Genomic DNA, 16,582 nt, shown 5'->3' with positions numbered 1-16,582 from the left:
GTGGAGCTCGCTCGCCTTGTTTTCCCTGCTGGGCGTCCTGAAGCTGAACCTTCAGTTGCTCCACCTGTGCAGCCAGCAGCTTCTTCTCTCGCTCGTTGTCCCACAGCAGCGAGGCCAGCCTGTAGCGGGGCAGGCGGTCCATCGGGGTCAGGTCTGGGTTCATCTCCACCAGGTCTGAGGAGCACTTTCTGGCAAAAATGTCTGAAATGTTTGTTTTGTCTCCACGGAAACTGCAGCGAAGAGCAGAACTGAAAAACCTGCATTCTCCCACGCTTCAAACAATAATACTACTCCCTTACAGTGTTTTATAAACAAACAAACAAACAAACAAACCTAAACCTTCTCATAAACACCGGAAGCGGCTGTGGGAGTTGCGTTATTTAGGAAGGGAGTCAAATAAAAATAGAAACAAGTCTAAAAATGTGGAAGTAAAACAGAAAAAGTCTTCCTAAACTCAGGTGTTGTGATTTTTATGTTTCCATGACAACAGTTGTTATGTTGAGCAATGACTTTAAAACATTTAGTCCAATTTATTACCTCAGAAAATAATAATCTGCTTTTTAGGGACAGCTGTGGCTCAGTGGTCAGAGCAGTCGTCCTTTAATTTAGAGAGTCAGAGGTTCGATTCCACCAGTATGCAGTCACTTTGTGTGTTTGTGTGTTTGATCATAACTTAACAAAAAAAGCAAATCTGTAAAATCTAACTACTTGGATTAAGGCGACACTGAAACGCTCAGATGGTTCAGACATTTCTCTCAGCGGCCCTCAATCCTGGCCCTCCAGGGCCACCGTCCTGCATGTTTTACTGGTTTCCCTGCTCTTCAGCGGGTCTTCAAGCTCTGCAGCGGACCGTTAGTCACTCATTCATTCACGGCAGGTGTGCTGAAACGTGCAGGATGGTGGTCCTGGAGGACCAGGACTGAGGAGCCTTCTATCAATCAATATATCATTATTTTCAATAACATTCCATCAGATGGAGATTTATCTTTGACATCTGGCTCATACATATAAAACAGCACAAGTTAAAAATGCCATAAAACTTTAAAAACCTTTGCTAACCCATTAAAACCAGTTCTAAAATACATTAAAACATCTCAGCAGACAACGGTTCATGTGAGGCTGTGTTTAAACAGAACCCTGTTCAGGACACTCGCAGCAGAGGGACCTAATGACTTTTTGTACCCATGTTTCTTTACCAGAGGAACCAGCAGTCTTCTGCCAGATGGTACCAGCCTGAATAATGGTTGCAGTGGATGAGTTGGGTCATTGTCAACCTGGATTGACTTTTCTAGACCCTGACTGTGCAGGTCTGTAGGTTGCATTTGTTGATGACCAATTATTTGGGACCACTTGTTCCCGTCTCTGGCTAGGAGGTTCCCATACCATGAGACAATTTTAAAGGAAACCAGAGAAAATGCATTTCCTTCTAAAATGCAGCCTGAATGCTTATTGCTGAATAACTTGCTGACATTAGCTAAAAACATTCTGAAATATAGCTGAAATGGAAGAACAAGCCTAAGTTAGCAGAAGAAAGCAGAAGGAACATATTTGCTGAATTAGGTTTAAATAAGAAGAAATTAGCACAAAAAATAGGAAAGTTGGAAAAAAAAAAAAGATGAAATTAGCAAAAAAATAAATAGTTGAAACGTAGCTGAAAAGGCAGAAAGAAGCATAAACTACCAAGGAAGTAGAGTTGCTGAGCTAAAAAATGTGGAATTAGCTGAAAAAGCAGAAATTAACATCAAAAGAACTAAATAGTAGCTGAAAGTGCAGAAAAAGCTAATATTAGCAGAAAAAAGAAGAAGCACAAAAAATGTTGTAGTTAGCAGAAATAATCTTAAAGGAGCACTAAAGAGCTGAAAAAACATCTGAAAGTAGCTGAAAAAAGTTTAAATTTGCAGCAGGAAGCTGAAAGAAGCTGAAGCAGAACAAAATGTGAAAGGAGCAGTAAAAGGTTGTAACAGATCTAAAGATGTGAAGGATGTAAAATGATCTCAATTCATTTTCTATGAGGAAAAAATGTCAGAAAAGGCTAAATATTTCAAAAAGCTAAAGTTACAACAAAAGTCATAGGATTGTCCTGAAAGAACGTTTTGATTTATGAAATAGATTGAAAACTGCGGGACGAGAAAGATGCTAAAAAACCGTACGAAATAGTTGAAGGTAACTGGAAGAATATACGGAATAATAATTAAAAGCAGGATCACAATAATGAGCAATCAGCGGTTAAAACCTGCAGTTCCTCGACCGTCCGTCAGGGGGCAGCAGAGGCGCAACATCCGTCTGCGCCGCAGGAAGAAGCAAAATCGAAACTCTTCAATGAGTTCACCTTCAGATAAATAGTTTGTTTCTTTTTTTCCCCTGCGCTGGTTTCTTTCAGGAGCTCGGTGTGGACACAATGAACGGCTCTTTGCACTCTCTCCAGAACTTTGTGGACATAAAGCTGAAGCGAGGCCCGGCAGGTAAAGCGGACAAACTGGACGGAAAACTAGCAAAGAGCGATAGCAGCAAATGCTAGCTTGTTACGTAGCTCCAGTCCAGCTGTGAAGCTGCCGAGCCTAAAGCTACAAGGCTAATTCGGAACCAAAGACGAGATTTAATAAGCTCACATGCTGGGCTGAAGTAGTGACTGTCTGGGAGAAGCTGCTGGCGCTTTGTTAGTTAAAAACCTGATTTATGCGCTGCCCAGACATCTCAGAAGAAACGTTGTAAGTTTTAAGGAAGGTTTCTCTGCCGAATCAACACGATTAAGAGAACCAAAGGCCTAGCTTACCTTGAACGCATGCGTATCGCCCGCCGCATTTACGCCAGAGTTTATTTAAATTATTTAGTGATGAGAACGGTCTGCAGTCTGTGGATGGACCGGTTGCCAGATAGGAAATGACGAACTAGCGTTTTGACGCTTTAAAAACTCATATTTTGGAGCTAAACTATTGTCATACAAGCGAAGTGAGGGCGTGTACGTTGTACTTTGATGAGACGTGGGTGTTTGCGCAAATTAATTCGAGTTTTATTAAATACCAAAACTATCGTACAATGTGCGTTTCAAAATCTATTACCGTTTCGACTAAAATGATCGCACAAGAACGATAACCATATGGCAACACAGGTGGAAGGGGCGGAGTTTGGTCAAACGATCTGCGCAATATCACGAGATGTCACGCTCACAGCGTGCGTTTTGGACGATCCAGTCACCACCACACCGAGTGTTTGCTCAATATCTGTGAAGTTTAAGGAGTTGTGGCCAGTTATGTGTTTGTTAATGTTGAGTAGCTGTGGTGGCCATCTTGAATTCGGTGGACTACAAGTTCATCAGTTAAGATAAATTGATCCCGCAGGAAATTGTTGTGCCAGAGTTTCAGTACGAATGAATATACACAAGGAATCACACAAGATATATATATAAAAATAACAGAATATAAAAATACCAACAATTAAAGTCTAAAACAGGTCCAGTGCAGCCAGAAAGATTAAAGTGTTTATTGTGGTGCAGGATTAATTTTATTGTCCTGTGTAGAAAAGGGGTAGGGGTTGAAACTCTGTGGAGCACCCCGGTGGTCTCAGTCTACGACTGAAGGTGCTGCGTTGAGTCCAGCGTGGCAAAATGTGATGTTCAGGATCTGGATTAGTGCTGATTTAAATGTAATAATTGTCCTTAAAGTTTCATTTAACTTCATTTAGTCTATAAGATTGTTTTTATTTTACATACACACACTCAGAAAGACTAGTCCGCCTTAGTCTTTTGGTGGCAGGTGATAATGATATAATCTGCTTTATAATTTGTAATTTAACACTTTGTTAGATTGTGTTTCCTTGATTCGACACGTGAGGAAAAGTTTTTAAAGTTTTTTTTTTAAATGACATTTTTAACTTGTGTTGTTTTTATGAGCCAAATGTCAAAGACAAATCTCCATTTCATTGAACGTTATGGACAATGAAGTTGAATTGATTGAGTGGCATAGCCCTCTGGTGTACTTAGATCACCGTCTGCCATGTCAACAACTGGACCCGCTGAATCTTGCTCTCTGAAATGTTCAGGACCTGCTTGATTTACTTTGTTCTCACTTTCAGGTTTGGGATTTAACATAGTTGGTGGCGTGGACCAACAGCATGTGAGGGACGATGACGGCATCTTTGTGTCTAAAATAAAAGAAGATGGAGCGGCGGCTGTAGATGGAAGGCTTGAAGAAGGAGACAAGATTCTTTCGGTAACAATAAATTAATTAATTATCTCCAGCAAACTGGTTGGTCCACTTAAGGAATTTACTGCTTTGTGGGGAAACGGTTTACTTGGAGCTCCTCAGACTGATGAAGCCCTCCGGATAGAGGGTGAAACGTCTCTAGAAAAAAGAAACTGTCCAGACGACCTGACTGAGCATTATGGGAATGAATTAAAATGATCACTGATTGAGAATACTGAACATGAAATATCTAAGTCTTCTAATGGGCCCATTTCTCTGAGACATCGTTAACAAATGTGTATAAATCTGTGTTAGTGAGCACGTCTCTGCTCAGAGAATCCATCCGCCTTTAACTGAATGATGTGTAGGGAGGTGTCAGGCTTTGTTTATGTAAAGGGTAAGGTTCGGTTCTAGAGCAAAGGCATCCTTCAATGACTTCTGTTTGGACCTGGCACTTTATAGAAAATAGTATTAAAACTAATTTGACCTTTAAACTTGGTGGAGCACCTCCCTGACATCCTGCTACATGTTTGATCTTTGGAAATACCAGAAACGTTGTTGGTGCAGAACTTGTGCACAAGTCGTTTTTTAAGCAGACAATCCCTCAAACGACTCTGTTGCAGATGTTTTTCTTTGTATGAAAAGCTTCTAGCTTGTTTTGAAGGCTGGTCGGGTTAAAGAAGCAGATTGTGACTTGAGTTTGGGCGTTTTGCTTTACTTTAAACTGAATCTAACGATTAACCTGCTCACCTGGACGCAGTTGATGAAAGTTGTTTTTTGTCTGTTTGCTGTGTGGGCGCTGTAGATAAACGGAGTCCCACTGGAGAGTCTGACACACAAAGCTGCGGTGGATGTGTTCAGGACGGCGGGGGTGGATGTGGAGCTCCGTGTTCAGAAAAAGGTAGCTGTCAGTTTAGTTTTTATTCACCAAAGTGCTTTACAAACAATGAAACACCATAAAGTATAAAACAAGAATGAAAGGACAAAAACACATAAGTTTTACAGTTTAATCTGGATGTTGGGACCTTTAGGAGAAACTGGTTGATCAGAGTTAAGAAGATCCAGTAAATATGGTGGATCAAGTCTGTCTGAAACGTTCAAGGTTACCGTAACTTTCAGTCTATAAGCCGACACTTTTTTCACACGTTTCAAACTCTGCAGCTAATTTATGGATTAATTTTTTTATTTTTAACCAGCCACGTTGAAGACATTGTTCAGAACAAAAACATTTACCGTACTGTACGCATTGTGGATGTTTCTGGTACGCATTGAGTTAAAAGTTTAAAATATCTTTCTGTGTACCGTATTTTCCGCCGTACACGTCGCTCCGCCCTATAAGTTGCATCAGTCCATATTTGTCTAATGAAGTGGAAAAATCCATAAATATGTCTCTTCACTCTATATGACATCTATTATGCGTCACCGCTGACAATCCGAAAATTTGGGCCGGTGTTGTTCCAAAAACCGATGGGCTGCCAAATGGCGATCGTGGGAGCGTGCACAGGAGGGCTTTAACAAGAATTTAACAAGAGTAACACTTAAGAACAATTATTTGTTTGCTCAATTATAGTAAACGTGTTTCTCAATCTAACGTTTGCTTAATAAATGAACTTTGATGGTCATATCAGCTGTATTTTAAAACTTTATACGCAGAAGTAAACGCATGCACGCGGCGAGTCGCTGTACAGAATTTAACAAGAAAAGCACCTAAACAATTATTTGTTTGCTCGTAATTATAGCAAAGTTGTGTCTCTGTAACGTTTGCTTGCAAGTCCAGTTGTTTTAGTGTTGAACTTTTTGGAATTTATCATTGTAGCCACTATTACATGATACAACAGCATGCCTTACAACTATTATTACTCTGCTGCCATCTAGAGGCTGAAAGTGGTACTGCGCTTAATTTTTTTTTTCTTTTTTTTTTTTTTATCAGAATGAATGAAAACGGTCGTATCTCAGCCAAAAAATTGTTTATAAATATGGGGGAAAAAAATCCATAATGTGTTGCATCGGCCTAGAAGTCGCAGGGCATGCAAATATGCAAAAAACTGCGACTTACAGGCCGAAAAATACGCTAACTATCATGTTACACCGTGAACACCTGCGGCTTATATACAAGTGCTGCTTATTTATGTACAAAATTGTGTTTTTTATTTTATTTTGTGTGCGCGGCTTATATTCGGGTGCACTCTATAGACCGAAGTTACAGTAATATTCAAATAAACTCAAAAATGGACAGAAAGACTAAAGATTTTCCCAAAGAGGGGTCGTGTGTGCTCGTTTCTTTGTTCCTGTCTGACGGCTGCATTCTGGACAGTTTGTACGCAACTCAGATGATTTATCTACAGGAAATTACATCATTTCAGACAGGAAGTGATAAAAGCAGGAAGAACTTTCTCCTGGTCTTGAGCTATCGTTTCGTTTAACAATCACTCTGAGTTGGAAACAGCTGGACTTCATGACGGCACAGATCTGACTCGAGGCAGAGAGACTGGACTGAGCCAAAGACCCAAGACTCACGAGGAATACTGGCAACAGTTGCTGTATGCCGAGTCTCTGAAGCTTGTATGTTATCCTCTTGGACTGAAGGGGCTGAATGTTTGTTCGGTCACTTTTTATTTATTTTAATGTTTTTAAATGTAACCGTCACAGCTTACAGACCATAAGTCCATTAAAGTTATTAAAAATATTGCCATCTACAGTGAACTCATCGTGTTCCTCAGATTGTTCTTATTGTCAACAAGAAGTAAATAAGACCAGGGGGTGCAAACATTCATCTCAGGACGCTCTGAGCTGGGGGGTCGGACATCTGGGTTCTGTAATCCATTAACTTTTTAAAAATAAACGGTTTTACTCGCCTCCTTAAAGACCTCCAGCTGGACGCGGTGCACGGGCGGAGAGGCGGCAACAACTCATTTTTCTGAAGCTTATTAGCGTTAGCTTGTAGTTCAGCAGCTTATCTGTCAGGGGGAAAGGACAAAAACACATCTTATAAGTTTATTTTCAGTTTAATTTTCTCTATTTACAAGTTTCAGCCTTTGTAAAACTGTTTCCCACATTTTTACACATTTGTTCTTTTTTTTTTTTGCAACATTTGCGTCGGTGTCGACATAAAGGAACCCGTTTATCTTGGATGTAACTTTTGTTCTGCTCTGTTTAAGTCCATATTGTGGTTAATTTTCATGTTTTTCAGGCTCGTGACAGACCCGGACCTCAGCCCGAGCACCCCGCCTTCACGTCTTATCTGGGAACTCTAGCATTATTCGTCGGAGCTGTAGCTGTTCTAGCCTTCCTGTATAAACGGCACAAGTAGAGAAGCTCTTTTATCCAAACGAGCAGCTGTGTGTTAATTTTATTATCAAATCTTTGAACGCCAAAGAAGGGAACCAAGTCCGAACAGAGCTTTTTATTTTATTTCTTATTAGCAGGTAGCGAGTTTCTTCATGCTCCTCTGTATTTTGTGATCACTGGTAGCTTCTCGACATCTGCAGGAGGTTTAAATGAAAGGACGTGCACGCTCCCACGGCGAGGATGAGCTCCGTGCACGTCGAACTGAGTCAGATCTGTCTGGAGGCGAGAGAAGTTTTCACTTGGACCAAAATCCTGCGAGGAGCGTCTTCCCTTCCCGAGCGGTGGGATCACTCGCCTGCAGATCACCGTCTCTCATCTCTCACTGCCCAAAGCTGAAGGGCGATAATGTTTTTGCATTTCATTTGTACCGTTAGCAAAATATCATGAACTGAAAAGATTTGAAGGAAACTCAAACACGTGAAGTGATGTTTTGGTTTGAAGCGCAGTAAAGGAGTAAACCATCAGTACGTGGTAGGAGGTCCGCTTTTTGGCCATTTCAGCAAATTATTTCATTAAAGATCGATCGATGATCAATCAGCTCATTGAGTCACTTTAAAAACATTTTTAAGAGTCTCTTCAGGTGAACAGAAAAATGAAAGCGTTTAATAAAAACCAGAGACTAGTTCTTTTATCATAAACCATGTTCGATAAATGCCAAGAAATAAAACGTTCAACGATGGACCAACTGTTTGAACTGAGATGTTTGCACTAACCACGAATATGACACTTCTCAACTAACAGAAGAATCTGAACTGTAAATGCTGGATGTTTTTTTTTTACAGGTGTGTAAATATGTACGTTTGTGCAATGATGCTAGATTTGTGAACCAGAAGCACTAATAATTATTGCCAGTACTTTGTTTCTCATCCAGACGCTAATAAAATCTGTGAAAATCGCTCGATTTTGGTTTAATTTTAAATATTTAACTGGACAAAAAGAACATTTAGTCCTCCCCCCATGAAGTTGCACCAAAAACATTTAGGTTCACTTCCTGTTCCAGCCCAGACAAACACGCCAAAACTACAAACATTCACACAGCACGGAGAGAACATACAAACTCCTCCCAGAAATGTCCCATAAGGGATTTGAACCAGCGACCTCCTCGCTGAGAGGCAGCAGCTCTGCCAACTGCGCCACCGTGCCGCTCCCTCATGTTTAAACTTCTCATAATTGAGTTAATTGGTAATGAGCTTGTTCTGCTCATCTTTGATGACTGATGAGTGCCGTCATGAACACAAAGTTGAGTTTGGAGAAAATTATTTTGGACTAAACGAGGACAAGTTCATGTTTTCTTCATGAACTCCTGAGACAAACGTCACCCTCGTATGAAGGCCAACAACTCGATTCCTTAATGGACTCTCACCCTCCTGCTGCCCTTGGGTCAAGGTGACTCACAAGGTCTCAGTCTTAACACCAGTGGGTTATTTTCACCCAAGGGCAGCAGGAGCGCCACCAAGTGGGGCAAGCAGTTTGAACATGTGACTGCTGCTGGAATCAAACCTTTGACTTGTTGGCAGACGACAGCTCTAACCACTCAGCCGCTCCTAGCCTACTGGCCTAGCCTGAACTGGTTTTAATGGTTTTTAATTTTATATATATATTTAGTGTTACACAAACAAATCTTTACAACAACCTGACCACTTCACCACCGTGTTGGTCACACATAAAAACAAAAGAAGCAAAATAAATCTTGAAATGCTTCAGGAGTGCATTGAACCTCTGCCCACTCTGATTACGGAGCAACACGTGCACAGTTTGTGTAACTGGCATCAGAAGCAGGCCGTGTAAAGTGCTTTTAAACGTGTCAGACATGGAGCGTGACCTCCGAGTCCAGGGCCTCTGCTGCTTACACCCTGGTGGATGTTGATGCAGAACATCCAGAGCCGTAAGTCTCCACCGATGAAGGTCCCTCCCCCTCCGCGTCGGCTCCGATCAGGCCCTGCTGCCTTAAGTTGAAGATGGAATCGGCGATGATTTGTGCCGTTCTCTTCTGGTACCCTCCGGATGTCACCATGAGGATGGGGATGCCTCGCCTCTTTGCAGCTCTAAACACGATCTCGTCTCTTTGAACGATGCCCTGGCAGGAAGAAGAAAAGATCAACGTGACCTTCTCTGTGCTTTTGGATTTAATGCTCTTGCACATACCGTGGAAATTCTCGAAGCCAAACATAACGAGGGATTAAATAAATTTAGTACCAAACTAAGAAAATATACGTTTGATTTTTCTCTGTTATGACAACACTTCTTGTCAGTAAATTTCATACGGTTGGAAAGCGCGTTTCACCAGGATGGTGCCGCATTTGTTTGGAAAATGTGTTTGTGTGATGAGCAGAGTGGAGTTTGTGGGTTTTAACTAACTCTGGAAAAACATCAAACCTTCTCTGCTAACCCCAAACTTCTTGTTCTCACTGACTCTTTGTTTTGTGTGTAGAAAGTCTGAAGAAATTACTGGCAATTTAACAATTTATTAATTTAACAAAGAGGGGCCTTGGTAGCATGTGGAAGAACCATACACAGCCACAACAGCCTGGCACCTCCTCCAGCCCACCCAAGCTGGTGCCTCAGTGGAGTTGAGGACTGCAGGAGGAGATTCTGTCCTCTCAACCACAAATTCTGGAGGGAGTCTCTGATAGTCCCACAAAATAAAAACTGAACTTTGTGAAAAGGTCAACAGAACAAACGTGGCGTCATCAAGATCAAGTTTTCAGACAAGCAAAGCACCTGCGGCGAAATAGAGAGTCCTCCGAGCGGATCTCCATCCAAGATGTCGGTTCCTGCGTTATAAACGATGATGTCAGGCCGGACCTCGTTCAGCGCTCCCTCAGCGTGGAGCTCCACCTTCTGGAGGTACTCCGAGTCTTCAGTGCCCCAGTCCAGTTCCACCTTCCTCTTGATGGCTCCTGAAGTTAGAAAAATTATTCTAAATGAACTTACCCAGACACAGGAGAAGCTCCAAAACACAAAGAACGTCTGGAGGAACCAAACTTCACAACGTCAAACACTCAAAGCCTCAAACTGTAGGAGTGTATTTAATAAATTTAGATTTTTTTTTTTAACTAAAATATTCGGGTAGCTTGCTCCAAAACAGTCAAGTCAGGTCATCTGGACGGATTCTTTTTGATTGAAACATTTCATCTTTCATCTGAAAGACCATCAGTCTGAGGAGCTGCATCAAACTCAGTCCTATAAATAGCACCTTCTTAAAGTGGATCAACCAGTTTGCTGGGGACATCCAGAACTAGCTGTTCACATGTAAAAGGAGGACCATCAGTCTAACAATCGATCGGTAGTGCCCTGATGGCCGCTTGCTATTCACAGAACCAGCCTGAGGCAAACCTGGTCGAAGTGGTTCCAAATGTCCTGATGCATGTTCAACCATCCAGGTAAATAAATCAGCAAAAGCCGAGTCAGGTCACCTGGACGGACTCCTCCTGGCCAAAACGTCTCGTCCCCCATCTGAAAGACTGACCAGTGGTTACAACCAATGGTTTGTAACAAGGTACAAATGGAAAGGCTGAAAAGTTTTTTGTTTGTTTTCTATAAAGGGAGCTCTTCAGGAGAAAATAATTTTGTCTTTGAGGAAAAATAAACTAAATCTGACTACAGTTGCTCCTAAACAAACCTAAATATTCATTTAACATTCTTTAGGAGGACTAGAGTTTAAAATGTCTTCATTCTCCTGAATTGATCAAATAAATAATTTATTGTTTGGAAACATCAGATATCCCGGATGTTATCGACACTCATTGGTGGAAAACAGACGAGCTAGCTTTTTGTCTTCTTTTGATCATTTTAACTACAATTCTGTTTCCTCTACCTACTGTTTTCTTATATATTATGCGGTTTGCCGGTTTTAAATACAATTCTGCTGCTTTTAGCCACTGTTTGCCCATTTTAGCTGTTTAAGAATTTAAGTATCTGTTCTGAAAGCACTCTTCTGCTGTTTTTAGAAACTGTTTAGCCAATTTTAGTTTTTGCATCTGTTTTGCTTAATTTTGTATCTTGTTTTGTTCAAGCTTGTGCTCCACAAAGATTTAGCTAATTTAGACATTAAATTAATTTTAAAAACTCACTTTTGTTTCAGCTGTTGACTCTTGTAGTCTTTACCTCGCTGACAGATCTTTAAATGTTCATCTTGCTAACACATTTGTTATGATTACTGGTAGTTCTTTCATGCTTAAAGAAAGCTCTTGTGACACCATGATGTGTGCGGGGGAGTAGGCGGGGCTTAAATCCACATTGCTGTTTTCAGACTCTGGTTCCAGAAACATGGCTGCTTCTGTAAACCAGCTCCGGCTGCCTTCAACTCCCCACAACCAGGGAGTCTGTGATTCTGCTGCGTTTAGTTTTCTGTCATTTCAGCCTCTGTTCTGATATTTGTACTTTTAATAAACAGTTTCAACAAGTTCTTTCAGCTCTCGGCATCCTCACTGCAGTTTAGCAGAAAATGCATTTTCTTTGGTTCTGTTTATTCTCAGTGTTTCTGCATTCTCTGTAGAGGATTTTGTTTTGTGTGAAAGAGAACTCCTCGAACCCCCACTCACTTTTGGCGTATCTGTCTCCAGGGTAGATGTTGCGGTTGTACATGTCCATGATGAACACCCGGCGGTCGTCCACAAAGTCTCGCTCGTGTCCATTTCCCTGTAAAACAGCAGCACATCCCAAATAAAATGTACACACCCGATATAAAGAAGAAGAAAAACAAGCAGGACGTTAACGTCTCTGAGAGATTTGAATGATAAATGTTTTTAGTTTTGGAGATGGAATGGAACAGGGAATGTAAGAAAACCAGGAAGCAGGTTATTTAACCGGCGTTTGGACTGTTTAAAGGTGGACAGACATCTGATTTGTTATCTGGACTCCCCCAGTAGGGTTGGACATCTCAGGCTGATGATGCACCTCAACACTGCCAACAGTTTGATTCAGTACCGAGAGACGAGCAGCAAAAACTGACGAGACGTCACTGAATCAGTTCAGCCTTCGTATTACTGTTGTTCAAAACGTTGTTTACAACATGTTGATCTTAAATGTGCTTTATAAAACAACTGACTTGACTTTAGCCATAAAACAATTGAGCCTTCAATTATGTGATGCAATTCGGTGCTTGCTTGATTAAATGGTAAATGGACTGTATACTTATATAGCGCCTTTCTATCTTATCAAGACACTCAAAGCACTTTACACTACAATCTGTGCCTCATTTACCCATTCATACAGCTCTATACTAGATCTCTAGAAAGCTAATTGAACAAATCATTCTAAAGAGACTAATCAGTGCTTTATCACATTCATACACCAATGGTGTAAATAAACTGAGATTCAAAACTATCCATAAAATAAATTATTCTTCCACAGTTAATATTAATTATTTACTATTAAGTGACCATTCACAAGCATGTCTTGTTTAAAAAACACTTATAAAATTTGACTCACAGTTATGGAACCCTCGGGGCCTTCAAGGCCTCCAGAGAAGGCCCAAGAGTTCAGCACTCATGAAATGTTACTTTAAAAATTGTACGTAATATTTATCTGACGAAAACTGTATTTTGTCTATAAAGTTACTCTTTAGTTTTTGCCAATTTTGTACACAACTCTGCAGTTAACCAAGAAACGTTTTAATTTATGAAAATAAATTTATCGAATGTGATTATTTTAAATTTGCGTCTCCAGGCAGGGTACAGTTGGTGCTTCAAAGCAAAAGGGGTGAGTACAAACTGTACGCAACACAATACTTTTTAACTTGATATATTTGTTAAACAAGCTTTAATCTGTTTAACTTCATTAATCAGGATTATTTTTTATTTATTTGTTGCTTTTAATCAAATAAAAAAACCTACATTTCAGGCTGTAAGGCAACAAAATAAAATGAATACCAAGATCCTGTAAATATGGAGATATCCCTCATGCTTTGGCTGATTGATTGATGTGGTTGTAAAGGGGGGGGGATATGTAGTCTTCAGCATCAGCTCCTCAGTGGTGATGATAAAGATGAAGACGTGATGCTCACCTGATGAGCATCCAGGTCGATGATGGTGGCTCTGGAGATGCCTTCCACTCTCTCAAAGAGAAACTGAGGGACAAAGAAAGAGAGTTTAAAACTCTCGACATGAACGTTTTCCTCATTTGTCTTGAATCTGCTGATTTATACCCATTTTAAAAGGTTTGGTCAGTTCAGCAGGTTTTGTTGTGTCTGAAGCGTCACACGCAGCTAAACCAGTCAATGAAGCGACATGCTGATAAATGTCAACTTTAAAAAGTCAACTTTGGGACCTGCTAATAAAATCAGTTCATTTCCACGCCTCAGAAAACGACTCACTCCTGCACGAGTGTTACCTTGATGGCCAGAGTGATGTCAGCATAGGCACAGAACCCCCCTCCCTTATCACTGGAGCAGTGGTGGAAGCCCCCTCCTGGAACAACAGGAACTTTGTTTTTCAAAGCTGCATTAGTCTGAGATTTAAAAAAGGCTGCTTGCTCCTCTCAAATGATCAATCAGACATGTTTGAATTTCCCATGATGCAACATCAGGTGTATGAACACCTCAGTGACTGATCAATTACTATTAAATGACATTATTAGCACGAAGAAAAATTAAAAGATTGAAGAAATCTTTATCATCTTTAGTACAACTAGTGGTGGCCATCTTGGATTTTGACCTGGCAACCCAATTTTCAAAGTGAACCTTTCTTACACCTAGATGCAGCCAAACACCAAAACTAAAGTCGGCACCTCACTTGTTTTTAAATTATCAAGCTCACAAAGCAGACGGAGGGATGGACGGCCTCTCCAGGTCCCCTCTGCTCTACAAAGAGCAACAACAAAAATAACAAATATCAAAGTTACTTCTTCTGAGCCTGGAGGACCATATCAGGCCAGAAGTCTGCCTCTGACAACAGATGAAACTAAAACTGAACGTCTTGTCCTTCATGTCCATCGTTACATTTGTAGGATGAAAGAGGAAGCCAAGATCCCAGCTGTGAAGTATGGGGGTGGCAGCATCATGATGTGGGGGTGTTTTACTGCAGGAGGGACTGGTGGACTTCACAGAGAAGACGGCATCCTGAGGACAGAACAGGATGTGGAAACACTGAAGCAACAGATGAAAACCAGGAAGTTAAAGCTGGACACAAAGGTGCCTTAATGTCCCTCAGCAGACGGACACATTCAAGAAAACAAAGTCCATGCTTTGGAGCATCCGTACAAAAGTCCTGATCTCTGGTCCACCAGTTCTGTAAGGAGAACAAACTGATGTAGAAATCCAAAACATCTGACCCGAGTCAGACACAACAACACCAGATACTGACAAACATGGAAACCTACGACTCTGTAGGGGGTAAAAACATTTCTATTTAAATTATTTTAGTCATTATCCTGGATTTACAAATAGAACTTCCATAAAGTTCAATTCCACTTCATTTAAAAATAACTTTGTGAATCCTTCCAGACCTAAAAGACTGTATTTACAAAAAAGCCAGACAGCGTCTCCACCTTCTGTATAAGCTAAGGAACTTTAATTCTAGCAAAAACACTTTGCAATTTGTGTACAGGTCACTGTTTGAAAGTGTTGTTTCCTTTAATACTGTCTCATGGTATGGGAACCTCCTAGCCAGAGACGGGAACAAGTGGTCCCAAATAATTGGTCATCAACAAATGCAAGACCTGCACAGTCAGGCTCGAGAAAAGTCAATCCAGGTTTACAATGACCCAACTCATCCACTGCAACCATTATTCAGGCTGGTACCATTTGGCAGAAGACTGCTGGTTCCTCTGGTAAAGAAACATGGGTACAAAAAGTCATTAGGTCCCTCTGCTGCGAGTGTCCTGAACAGGGTTCTGTTTAAACACAGCCTCACATGAACCGTTGTCTGCTGAGATGTTTTAATGTTTTTTAGAACTGGGTTTAATGGGTTAGCAAAGCTTTTTAAAGTTTTATGGCATTTTTAACTTGTGCTGTTTTATATGTATGAGCCAGATGTCAAAGATAAATCTCCATCTGATGGAATGTTATTGAAAATAATGATATATTGATTGATTGATTGATTGATTGATAGAAGGCTCCTCAGTCCTGGTCCTCCAGGACCACCATCCTGCACGTTTCAGCACACCTGCCGTGAATGAATGAGTGACTAACGGTCCGCTGCAGAGCTTGAAGACCCGCTGAAGAGCAGGGAAACCAGTAAAACATGCAGGACGGTGGCCCTGGAGGGCCAGGATTGAGGGCCGCTGAGAGAAATGTCTGAACCATCTGAGCGTTTCAGTGTCGCCTTAATCCAAGCAGTTAGATTTTACAGATTTGCTTTTTTTGTTAAGTTATGATCAAACACACAAACACACAATGTGACTGCATACTGGTGGAATCGAACCTCTGACTCTCTAAATTAAAGGACGACTGCTCTGACCACTGAGCCACAGCCGTCCCTAAAAAGCAGATTATTATTTTCTGAGGTAATAAATTGGACTAAATGTTTTAAAGTCATTGCACAACATAACAACTGTTGTCATGGAAACATAAAAATCACAGCACCTGAGTTTAGGAAGACTTTTTCTGTTTTACTTCCACGTTTTTAGACTTGTTTCTATTTTTATTTGACTCCCTTCCTAAATAACGCAACTCCCACAGCCGCTTCCGGTGTTTATGAGAAGGTTTAGGTTTGTTTGTTTGTTTGTTTGTTTATAAAACACTGTAAGGGAGTGGTATTATTGTTTGAAGCGTGGGAGAATGCACGTTTTGCACAGTTCTGCTCTTCGCTGCAGTTTCCGTGGAGACAAAACAAACATTTCAGACATTTTTGCCAGAAAGTGCTCCTCAGACCTGGTGGAGATGAACCCAGACCTGACCCCGATGGACCGCCTGCCCCGCTACAGGCTGGCCTCGCTGCTGTGGGACAACGAGCGAGAGAAGAAGCTGCTGGCTGCACAGGTGGAGCAACTGAAGGTTCAGCTTCAGGACGCCCAGCAGGGAAAACAAGGCGAGCGAGCTCCACGTGTCCAAGAACCTGCTCCACTTGTCCAAGAGCCTGCTCCACATGTCCAAGAGCCTGCTCCACGTGTCC

The 16,582-nt window shown here is 41.2% G+C and overlaps 2 protein-coding genes across 2 annotated transcripts in view; one reads left to right on the top strand and one right to left on the bottom strand.

Moving 5' to 3' along the window:
* Nucleotides 1-2,291: 2,291 nt before the first annotated feature.
* On the top strand, nt 2,292-8,212 carry LOC119427072 (synaptojanin 2 binding protein). The gene is made up of 4 exons (XM_037694652.1): nt 2,292-2,462; nt 4,072-4,208; nt 4,987-5,082; nt 7,372-8,212. Exons 1-4 carry the CDS (start codon nt 2,399-2,401, stop codon nt 7,489-7,491), a joined length of 417 nt encoding a protein of 138 aa, XP_037550580.1. The 5' UTR covers nt 2,292-2,398; the 3' UTR covers nt 7,492-8,212.
* A 785-nt stretch (nt 8,213-8,997) lies between these two features.
* Nucleotides 8,998-16,582, bottom strand: part of hdac11 (histone deacetylase 11) — a 17,373-nt gene continuing 9,788 nt past the window's right edge. The window contains exons 8-12 of the mRNA XM_037694638.1: nt 13,863-13,939; nt 13,537-13,599; nt 12,074-12,170; nt 10,251-10,429; nt 8,998-9,606 (exon numbers count right to left, since the gene is read on the bottom strand). Coding sequence (XP_037550566.1) covers nt 9,376-9,606; nt 10,251-10,429; nt 12,074-12,170; nt 13,537-13,599; nt 13,863-13,939 — 647 coding nt within the window. The 3' untranslated portion in view covers nt 8,998-9,375. The remainder of the gene's footprint in view (nt 9,607-10,250; nt 10,430-12,073; nt 12,171-13,536; nt 13,600-13,862; nt 13,940-16,582) is intronic.

This window comes from Nematolebias whitei, chromosome 21 (assembly GCF_014905685.2).
Source record: "Nematolebias whitei isolate Nwh7 chromosome 21, NemWhi1, whole genome shotgun sequence".
Lineage (NCBI taxonomy): Eukaryota > Metazoa > Chordata > Actinopteri > Cyprinodontiformes > Rivulidae > Nematolebias > Nematolebias whitei.
Note: the sequence above shows the minus strand (reverse complement) of the source record. Positions and strands in the feature narration are given on the sequence as shown.